At 41.2% G+C, this 11,712-nt stretch overlaps 1 protein-coding gene across 1 annotated transcript; it reads right to left on the bottom strand.

The window, feature by feature from the left end:
• Positions 1–5,108: 5,108 nt before the first annotated feature.
• On the bottom strand, positions 5,109–7,654 carry LOC141133602 (proteinase-activated receptor 1-like). Its single transcript, XM_073623071.1, has one exon. The coding sequence runs from the start codon at positions 7,538–7,540 to the stop codon at positions 6,665–6,667; it is 876 nt and encodes a 291-aa protein (XP_073479172.1). The 5' UTR covers positions 7,541–7,654; the 3' UTR covers positions 5,109–6,664.
• Between the last annotated feature and the right edge of the window lie 4,058 nt (positions 7,655–11,712).

Raw genomic sequence — 11,712 nt, 5'->3', positions numbered from 1 at the left:
TACATCGTTGGTGAGAGGCATCTGTACTTGGTGGACACATCGTGAAATATATCTCTGCTTATCCGAAACCTGTAATGGGTGTCCGATCAATCCGGTGAGTAGGATGTTTGCCTAAACTGGTGGAAGACGGCACTTTTTATTCCTGTCACTGAATTTCATATATCACTGTGCACTGGACTGAAGAATAGTTGGTGGCTGTTCATGGACTTTATTATTGGAAATAGTTATATTTGAACATTATTTGATTACATATTCGATTTTTTTGAGCGCGGTATGAAATTAAGTATTAATTTTCATTTCATAATACAACAAAATATCCTCAATATATCACATCTCAACTCATAGCAGGACAATAAGAATCCAACCCGCTAATGCATTTCGAGGGGCTTCTGAGGAATAGAGAAGCCCTCGAAACACGTTAGCCGGTTGGATTCTAATTGTCCTACTATGAGTTGAGATGTGATATATTAAGATCTTAAGGATATCTGTTGTATTATGACAAGCTTTGATGAACCTGTTGGTTTGTGAGTACAATACTTACCACTTTTTAAATAATAAAATACATGTTTTAAGGATAGTGCACTAGGCTGGTGGGCCCTCTGTTTTGTTTTATTGTTTCAGTATATCCAGACTTCCACAGCCTTGGGAGGGCAGCAAGACACAACATGTCCACATAAACTAGGATAGAAATCTAGGCAACTACCACATCTGGGGTCTACCCTCAAGTGCAGAAGGTGTTTTACTTGTTTGTCGGTTTGGATTAATATAATACGAGTTTCAAGATGACAAGAACTGCAAGTTATAGTGAGGCGTATATTGAGGAGAGCAGGGAAAAGAGACATTTAAGGAGATCGTAAGACAAAACTTCATTAGACAAAACAATACTGTATATAAGTACATAAGGCTTCCATGCATTTTTTTATGTTTTTATGCAATGCTAAAAATAGACATTTAGTGAAAATGGAAGGTCAGCTTTACTAGAAGTAGAAAAGTAGAGTAGAATTAGCTTGGGAAAAAAACCCTTAAAGCCTAAATTTATTTAAACATAAAAAAGAAACATTAGCACAAGGGACATAAAGGACAATTAGTATGATGTGTCCCTTGTTTTGATTCCTCTTTTTTTTTTTCATCAAGTTATTTTTATTGAATTTTTTTTCAGTTTTACAGCAGAAATAAACAAAACAGCAGTGCCCATTGGGTGACTTACACATGAAAAGAAAGAAAACCAAAAACAAAGTGCATGTCATCGTGTCTTACCTGTAGTACCGCAAACCAAAAAATAATTTTTTTTTACATAATAGTTTTTATTGAATTTTTTGGAGAGAAAACAGAGAAACATTGGTACATTTCTTTACAAGATGTATCCGTGAATCCACAGCCAGGTAGCAGTTATACAGTAACAGTTATACATGCAACAAGTAAATTAACAATCCTATATGCTCCTGAATATTGAGTGCAAGAACAAATCTTGGTTTGTAGGAGGGGAGAGGCGCCCCCCACTGCCAGACACCCCAATCGGAATCTATCTGTATCATGGTGTGGGGGGTTGTGTACCAAACCCGCATGTTACCTCAGAAACACTAATATTTTGTCAGCAATAGTATAACTAATGCCGCGTACACACGATTGGGATTTTGGTCGGAAAAAGATATGATGGCTTTTCTGATGGAATTCCACTTAAGCTTGCCTTGCATACACACGGTCACACAAAAGTTTGCTGAACTTTCAACCATCAAGAACGCGGTGACATACAACACTATGATGAGTCGCGAAAATGAAGATCAATGCTTCTGAGCATGCGTTGAATTGTTTCCGAGCATGCGTAGGAATTTTGCACGTCGGAATTGCTACAGACGAGCGCATTTTCGGATAGGAACTTTTTCCGACTCAAAAATTGAGAACCTGCTCTCAATCTTTTCCTGGCTGGAATTCGGCCAGCAAAAGTCTGATGGAGCATACACACAGTCACATTTTCCGACCAAAAGCTCTCATCTGTCTTTTGCTGGCTGAATTTCCGATCGTGTGTACACGGCATAGGAGTACAAAATAACAAAAGAAAAAAAAACACTATTAGAGGCCGCAAGGCCGATTATAAACATGTCGATAGTTGGGTAAAAACCTAAATTGACTCAAACTGAAAATGTAACTATTCATAAGGAACATATATTAAGACTATTATTTATAATAAACATGAGGGAAAACATAGGTGTGTGGCACCGTATTGTTGCTAGTATCGGAAAGGACTAAATAATGTGAGCCTCTTCCACTAGGAATATGAGAATTCCCAATAAGATTAAGTCCATCACCAAAGTTGTATCGTGAGGGAACTCCTGTACCTCCATATGTTACTCAAGCATGAATGCAACCTTCCATCGGAGGAGTAGACAGGGTCACAATATTGAAAACAACAATTATCATAATGAGAAAAATCGGGTACCCTTAGTCCAATATAAATACAACACTTGCCTCCTAAATAGGAGACTTCGCTGATGAGACAAATTTTGTTTCTGTAGATGACAACTATGGTTCCCAGATTTTTTTTTAAATTTTAGGACATCCCCGGTGCTTATATGTCAATACTTTCCTTCTCAGAAGAAAATTAACATTGTCTCTCCATTGTGATAAATTAGGAGGGGAGGATGACAGCCACTTTTGCAAAATTACTTTGCATGCTAAGTATGAAGCCATAGTTCACAACAAGCCACAATTAGCTGGAAGAGTTTCTTCTGGGATGAGTCCGGGTATGGACAATTTAGGGTCTTTGGGGACCTGGGCAGAACATGTCTACATTTTGTTTTTACTTTCTTGGACTGGATGGTGTATTGATGTTATTTAATTTATAAAAAAAAAAATAAGATAAAAGTTGAAGGTTGTCTGGCTGATCCAATGATGACACAGGCCCTTCCTCTTCTCCTGTGGTGGGTGAAACTTCCTCTTGGATCGAGTGGCATGCACACAAAGATGTGTGAGCACTATTTAGTGCAGTAGTCCACTAATGCCACGTACACACGACCGGACTTTCCGCCAGAACAGACTCTGACGGTCTTTCCGACGGAGTTCCGCTGAAACGGACTTGCCTACACGCGATCACACCAAAGTCCGATCGTTTAGAATGCGATGACGTACGACGGGCCTAGAAAAAGGAAGTTCAATAGCCAGTAGCCAATATCTGCCCTTGGGTCGTTTATGGTCCGTCGGAATAGCAAACAGATGAGCGGTTTTCCCGATAGGAACTGATTTTAGAAAGAAAAAGTCAGATGAAGCCCACTCACGATCGGAATGTCCGATGGAATGATTCCGTTGGACCTTTTCTGGTCATGAAAGTCCGGTCATGTGTACGCGGCATTAGCCCAAGCTGCGTAATAACTATAGTCGCCAACCATCACCTATAATATATTATTATTTCAGATTTTACAGTAAAATGCTGTGTCCTATATTAACCACTTGCTTACTGGGCACTTAAACCCCCTTCCTGGCCAGGACTATTTTCAGCTTTCAGCGCTCTCACTCTTTGAAGGACATTTGTGTGGTCATACAATACTGTACCCATATGAAATTTTTATCATTTTTTTTTCCACACAAATAGAGCTTTCTTTTGGTGGTATTTAATCACAGTTGAGGTTTTGATTTTTTGCTAAACAAACAAAAAAAGGCAGAAAATTTTGAAAAAAAAAAAAACAAACAGTTTTCATAGTTTTTTATACCATTTTGTAAACAGGTAATTTTTCTCCTTCATTGATGTGTTCTGATGAGGCTGCACTGATAGGCACTGATAGGTGGCACTGATGGGCACTAATAGGTGGTACTGATAGGTGGCACTGATGGGCACAGATGAGGCGGCACTGGTGGGCACTGATCAGGAGGCAATGATGAGGCTGCACTGATAGGCGGCACTGATGGACACTGATAGGTGGGACTGATAGGTGGCTCTGATGGGCACTCATAGGCGGCACTGAAGGGGACTGATAGGTGGCACTGATGGGCACTAATAGGCACTGGTAGGTGACACTGATAGGCAGCACTAATAGGTGGCACTGATGATGAGGCACTGATGGAATTTGATAGGTGGCACTGGTGGGCATTGATAGGTGGCATTGGTTAGCACTGGTAGGCCGAACTGGTAGACATTGATAGGTGACACTGGTGGTCACTGGTAGGTGGCACTGGTGGGCACTGCTTAGCAGCAGTGGGTGTGGCGTGTGCGGGACCGACGTCTGATTTACACAATCCGGTAATCAGCTTTTTTCTCTTCACGCTGATGGAAAAAAAAGCTGATTACCAACTTCTGTTTACATCATGTGATCAGCTGCCATTGGCTGACAGCTAAACACGTAGTAAGGGCCGGGATCATCCCCTTACTGCGATCTGTGATCAGCTGAATCTCATGGACTCACTGATCCCAGAGCATGCTGCCCATGCCCTGCAGGGAACAGGCAGGCAGCACATGCACGAGAGGACATATATGGACGCCCTCCTGGCAATTTAGGCCTGCGCTGTAGCCGTCTTTCACTATAGCGCGGGCGGGAAGAGGTTATTTCCATTATAGAACACTTTTTGTCCCATATTTAGCAAATTAATGTCTAGCATCCTAGGGCTTGGGAGATCTACAGCTATTCATCCTGTGATACTGTGATACTCGGCCAGAGATCGTCTGTGCAAGCTAAAGGCCTTGGCTGGGCTATAGCCACATGCCTTTTTTGCTTGCCACCCGGTAAGCAGGTTTTTCTTAAGGTGGCGGGGCACTTTTTTGGTTGGAATCACTTTGGTGCCACTGGAAAGAGGATTTATTGCATCCTATATGTTGATCAATAACATGCCATTCTAAAGAATTTTCCTGCAATATTTGGGACTATTTAGCGCAGCTTCTCTTATTTTCTATCTATTATTGTGTGTATCTCACTTCAAGCTGCTGCTTTGTTTATATTATTCATCTATGTTGGTACACTAGCTCGGTTTCTTGCCTAATAAAGCTTGTCCCACCTGGACATCCTCTCAGGCTTCCTCTGTCCCTCTTTTTCTCTCTTTTCTCTTCATTATACCTTTCTCTATATCTTTTTCCTTTTTTTTCTTTAGATTCAAATAGCAATACTTTTGTATACACTACCTGGTTTCATAAAATCATAGACATAAGCTCCTAAAAGCTTTATAACAGTGATAATCCCTTATCACTCTTTTCTGATGAATATTTTTGATGAGTTGTAACGTATTACTTATCTGAGGCTTTATTATACCTTTTATTATGAATTTTAGATTCCAGCCTCTATTGACCAAGCTATAAAATGTTATTTACATCACTAATTCTAAAACAGACTATGCAAATTAGGCTATTTTCAGTTATATTGTGGAGCAATAGTCGTTTATTATACCTTGACATGTTACTTTTTAGCGCTGCTTTTGAACTTTGTGATTTGTTAAACTTTAATAAACACATTTAACAAGAGACTTCCTCTGTCCCAACCTGACCTTGATGAACAACAGCATCTCACATGGCTCCCTTCACAGACTCTGACCTCCCTCTGCAGGGAGGGGCCCTGAGCTCTAACTCTGGGTCTATTATGCTGCCAGCCCACACCTGAACAATCAGCATGCCTGCTTCTCCAAAAATTTGGCATAAGCCATCAATCTTCCAAGTAGCACAGGGTCACTTTGCTACAGTTATAAACTCTTTTACTAGACTAAATCAGTGTAGTTATCATAGCCATATTTATAAATATATGACCTGTGGCAGCCACTCATTAGGGACGCAGGGGTACTGCCCCCCCAATCCATGCGCCTAGCCCATAATCTGCATGTACGGCACCGAACGCATGGATTTCAATGGATGGGGGGGGTTTGAAGCACATGATTAGAGCCTAAGGCTCTAATTGGCTTCAAAAAAGGGTGGGCTTGGGGCGCAGAGCACTGCATCCCGAGCCCACCCACTTGTGTGATGTGTGTGGCTGTGGTTGGAGGGGAGAGGAGGAGTAGAGGAACGGAGGAGGAGGTGGGGGGAGCTGGCGGCAGTCAAAGAGTGTAAAGTCTCTGGTGTTCTGCCAAAACACCGGTGGTGATGTGCAGAGGCAGAGTTGAAGCAGGGAGAAGAAAGGTAGCGATTTCTGTCGGGAGCGTGCTGTGGCCTGGCTCTGTCTACCTGGCTGCTCTCCTACTGCTTCTGCCGAGAAGGAGGGGAAGCGATCGTGGAAGGGGTAATTGCGGACCCGGTGGCGGGTGGGGGGGTTTGTTTGCCGCCCCCCTCCAAAAAGAATGGAGCATCAGCCGCCACTGTATATATCATAGCACAGCAAGTGGAGATCACTGAAGTAGCAGTCTCTAGTTCAGTTATTGCCAGATTCTAGAGGGATTCCACAGTTATGTTATATACATAGTTATATTGGTCCAAGTTGGAACTATGTATAAAATATCCATACTTGGAATTTTTCCTTAAAAGTTATGCTCTTAGAAAAAAAAAGATAAAAAGAATACCTAACTCTGCTTCAGCTTCTGACCCTTCCCAGTGGTGCATTCTTGCAGGATTTCATGTACCCAGCTTCTCCAGGAGATATGGTTAGGCACATCACCCACACCTCATTGAATCTGGAGCCAAGGTAAATATTTTTAGAGAAAATGACTGTGGGATAAAATTAGGAGAGGCCTTAATCTACCTCATCCACTCCTAATGAGCTGATCAGAATGCATCCTCTCTGGTTGTTGCTCTTTGTGTACGGGGGTTCTCATCTCTTTGTACTGGAGGACGATAATCTTTCTTACAGCCCAGCAAGCTGTAGACATATCTCTGACAATCAGAGGATGCAAAATAATAGATAAGAGGATCCAGGCAACAGTTTATACTGCTGATACTGGAAGAGAGGATGTAGGCAATATACAGAGAGTAATCCTCATTCTCATCCATCTGCCTGTAGAAAATTAAATAGATGACATTAGTGGGGCCAAAACAAAAGACAAACACACACAAGACGACCACAGTTAGGCAGATAGCTCTCTTATGCTTGCGATCAAATTGTGATCTGCTGAGACTGCGGATGATTCTAATGTAACAAAAAGTTGTAATACATAATGGTAAGAAATTAAAAAGTGAGAAAACAATGGAGAAATAGGTAAAGCTGGGGAAAAAAAAATAAACCCCAAAGTGTTGAAGGTCATGACACATTGTGATATCAAGTACAGGTTCAAAAATGGTTTGTCTTAATAGGAGAAGAGGCACAGTGCTGGCCAATGAGATGGCCCAGATGACACCACACACCAGCCAGGCTCGGGTCACTGTGCGCCAGGGAAGAGACCGCACCGGGTAGATGATGGCCAGGAAACGGTCCACGCTGATACTTGTCATGAGCAGGACGGAGCAGTACATGTTACAATAAAATGCTGCCGTGACAAAGCGGCACATTCCTTCTCCGAAGATCCAGTTATAGCCTGAGAATTTATAGACAATATAGAAAGGCAGGACACAAACAAGGAGGACATCTGCAGTGGCAAGGTTCAGCATGTAGACCACTGCTGGCTTCCTGACCTTTATCTTCACCAGGAACATGATGATCGCCATGATATTGAGAGGAAGAGCCACCAGGAACACAACAGTATAGATTAATGGAACAAGAATGGTAACACTCCAATGTCTAATTAAAAAATCTTTGATCCCAAAGTACTCTGAATATCCGAAATCTAGGATGTAAAAACATAAGATTAGCATCAATAAATGATTCAGATACATTCACATTTTCTTTAGAGCATAACTCCAGCTTTAAAAAATTACAATGAATAATCCATAGTTAGTAAAAAGACAAAAATAATCACCCTCAACCTAGAGCTCCTCCACCCAGTAATTTATTTTGTTGACTAGGTGTTGTTAATCATCCAAGGGATTGAATGACAGCAACCCACTTCTTCTGAACTCTAAGTATTATTTTTATGGCACCAACAGTTTGTGTAGCAATTTACAAAAAAGTTGAAACAGTACAGTTACAATACAATTTAATGCAATGTTTAAGGACCATGCACATGAGAGTTTACAATCTAAAAAGGGAAAGACAAGTGATACAAAAGGAAACAGCTGTGGGGGGTGAGCTAAATGACAAAGTTTAGCTGGACAGAAGAGGGTATGAAGTTCCAGAGGATGGGAGGGGCTCTGGAGAAGTCCTAAAGGTGAGCATGGAAGAGGTGATGAGGGAGCTAGAGAGCAGGAGGTTTTGGGAGAAGTGGAAAGAATGATGTGGGTGATATTTTTCAGTGAGGTTGGTGATGTAACTTGAGGCAGAGTTGTGCATGGCTTTGCATGTTGTTATTGATGGAAGCCAGTTGAAGGATTGGCAGAGAGGGGCAGCAGACACTGAGCAGTTGATGAGGTGGATAAGTCCGGCAGCGGCATTCATGATAGACTGAAGGGGAGTCAGGGCCAGAGATAAAAAGAGAGTGAATTAGTAGCTTGGTGGTGTCATTGATTAAGAAGAGGTGTATTTTGGAAACATTTAAGAGGTGCAGGTCAAAAATTTAGACAATGATTGGATGTGGAGTCAAAAGGGGAGCTTAGAGTCCAGGATTACACTTTGCAGCCTAGCATTACAGGAGAAACTGATAGTTGTGCTATTGATCTCAATAGAAAAGTCAGGGAAAGAGGAACAATGTAATATTTTTACTACACTATGCCCAATTGGTATCCTTATATGTATTAGCATTTGTATCTTATCCCATTGTGGATGGGCATCACTTGACTTTAGAGTCTAGTGCTCATTTAACATCCAACACATTTTATGTACTGTAGGAAAGACTATTAGAGAGCTATGGCAGAGAATTGGTGACCATCTGTATTATTCATCGAATGGTAAGCTTACCACGATAGGCCGCTATATTGGCCTACACCATAGATACCAGTCAGAAGTGGTCAAATTCATAGTTTTGGAGGTGATTCCGGAAGACCTGTGGCGATTGGGATTGATCGATCCTAAGACGTGAAACTGTCTGGATCGAGCGACTCAAAGCCCACCTACCCCCAGGCCTGAATGAAGTTCATTCCTACAAATCATTTTTATAAACCCATTACCTAGCCTGTCTCAACCACTAACCGATCCCTTCCCCCCCTTTCCCCCCCTCCCCTCCCCCTCCTAGCTATATTGCTTCATACCTAACTGTATTGGCGACATTTTGAATCGTGTTGTCTATTGTCTATTCCTTACTGGATGTTGTATATTGATTTTTGCTCACTCTTTACTTAGGATTTACATAACCAAAGCCATATGTGACTCCAGGTGGTGAGAGTATGATAGGGGTAATATTGCATACATTTTCACTTTTTGTGTATTTCTTTAGCTATGTGCTGATGTCGGGACGATGACTGCAGTGTATAGTTACATAGTTACATAGTTAGTCAGGTTGAAAAAAGACACTAGTCCATCCAATTCAACCATAAAATAAATAAATAAATAAAATAAAAAATATTGTACAAACCAATATACCCAATTCTATACCCACAGTTGATCCAGAGGAAGGCAAAAAACCTCAGCAGAGCATGCTCCAGTTTGCTACAGCAGGGTAAAACATTCCTTCCTGATAGCCCAAGAGGCAATTGGATTTTCCCTGGATCAACTTTACCTATAAATGTTAGTACCCAGTTATATTATGTACATTTAGGAAAGTATCCAGGCCTTTCTTAATGCAATCTACTGAGCTGGCCAGAACCACCTCTGGCGGGAGTCTATTCCACATTTTCACAGCTCTTATGCCCCGTACACACTGTCGGACATTGATCGGACATTCCGACAACAAAATCAATGGATTTTTTCCGACGGATGTTGGCTCAAACTTGTCTTGCATACACACGGTCACACAAAGTTGTCAGAAAAACTGATCATTCTGAATGCGGTGACTTAAAACATGTACGTCGGGACTATAAACGGGGCAGTAGCCAATAGCTTTTGTGTCTTCATTTATTCTGAGCATGCGTGGCACTTTGTGCGTCGGATTTGTGTACACACGATCGGAATTTCCAACAACGGATTTTGTTGTCGGAAAATTTTATAGCCTGCTCTCAAACATTGTGTGTTGGAAAATCCGATGGAAAAAGTTCGATGGAGCCCACACACGGTCGGAATTTCCGACAACAAGCTCCGATCGCACATTTACCGTCGGAAAATCTGACCGTGTCTACAGGGCATTACTGTGAAGAAACCTTTCCACATTTGGAGATTAAATCTCTTTTCCTCTAGACATAAAGAGTGCCCCTTGTCCTCTGTGTTGACCGTAAAGAGAATAACTCAACACCAAGTTCACTATATAGACCCCTTATATATTTGAACATGTTGATCATATCCCCCTTGTTCTCCTCTTCTCAAGAGTGAATAAATTCAGTTCCTCTAATCTTTCCTCATAGCTGAGCTCCTCCATGCCTCTTATCAGTTTGGTTGCAGTTCTCTGCACTTACTTCAGTTCCCCGATAACCTTTTTCAGAACTGGTGCCCAAAACTGAACTGCATATTCCAGATGAGGTCTTACTAATGATTTGAACAGGGGCAAAATTATCTCTCTCTCTCTGGAGTCCATACTCTTAATATAAGAAAGGACTTTGCTCGCTCAGGAAATCTCAACTTGGCATTGCCTGCTATTATTGAGCTTGTGATCTACCAACACCCCCAGATCCTTCTCCACTATGGATTCCCCCAGTTGTACCCCCCTAGTATGTATGGTGCATATATATTCTTAGCCCCCAAGTGCATAACTTTACATTTCTCAACGTTAAACCTCATCTGCCACATAGTCACCCAATTAGACAGTGCATTGAGGCCAGCTTGTAAATTGGAGACATCCTAAAAGGAAGTTATTCCCCTGCATAGCTTGGTGTCATCTGCAAAGACAGAAATGTTACTTTTGATCCCAGACCCATTATCATTTATAAAGATGTTAAAAAGTAAGGGTCCCAACACTGAACCTTGGTGTACACCACTGATAACCTTAGACCATTCAGAGTAAGAATCATTAACCACTACTCTCTGAATTCTGTCTTTTAGCCAGTTTTCTATCCATTTACAAACTGATATTTCCAAGCCTGTAGACTTTACCTTACACATGAGCCGTGTGTGCGGAACTGTATGGAACGCTTTTGCAAAATCGAAGTATACCACGTCCACAGCCACCCCTCTGCCCAAAGTTTTACTTACCTCTTCATAAAAAGAAATCAGGTTTGTCTGACAACTTCTGTCTTTCATGAATCCATGCTGTCTGTTGCTTAAAATGTTTTTTTTCCAGCAAGAACTCGTCTATGTGGTCTTTTTATAAACTCTCCAGTATCTTCCCGATTATATAAGTTAAACTAACAGGTCTATAGTTACTTGGTAAAGACTTTGATCCCTTTTTAAATATAGGCACCACGTTCGCCCTGCGCCAATCCAGTGGTACTATTCCCATCATTAATGAGTCCCTAAAAATTAGATACAATGGCTTTGAAATTACAGAGCTCAATTCTTTTAGGATCCGTGGGTGGACGCCATCAGGTCCAGGTGCTTTATCCACTTTTATTCTGTCTAAATATTTCTGGACCAATGTCCAAATATCTTTTGCAATCTGTTGTTCGTTTAACATTTTTGCATCCTTAATTTCCTTTTTACATATTCTGTTAAATTCTTTGTAACATTTAAATGGAACTAGTGTTCCTTCATTTTTATATTATTTATTTGGCTGATGGTGGCTTGCTTATGAACATAAGTGGAATTTTGTACTAAAGTGGAG

The sequence above is a fragment of the Aquarana catesbeiana genome, linkage group LG03, assembly GCF_042186555.1.
Source record: "Aquarana catesbeiana isolate 2022-GZ linkage group LG03, ASM4218655v1, whole genome shotgun sequence".
NCBI lineage: Eukaryota > Metazoa > Chordata > Amphibia > Anura > Ranidae > Aquarana > Aquarana catesbeiana.
This window is presented reverse-complemented; position numbering and strand designations above follow the sequence as displayed.

Coding starts and splice junctions, on each gene's coding strand:
- LOC141133602 (XM_073623071.1), bottom strand. CDS start 7,540: ATGGCGATCATCATGTTCCTGGTGAAGATAAAGGTCAGGAAGCCAGCA.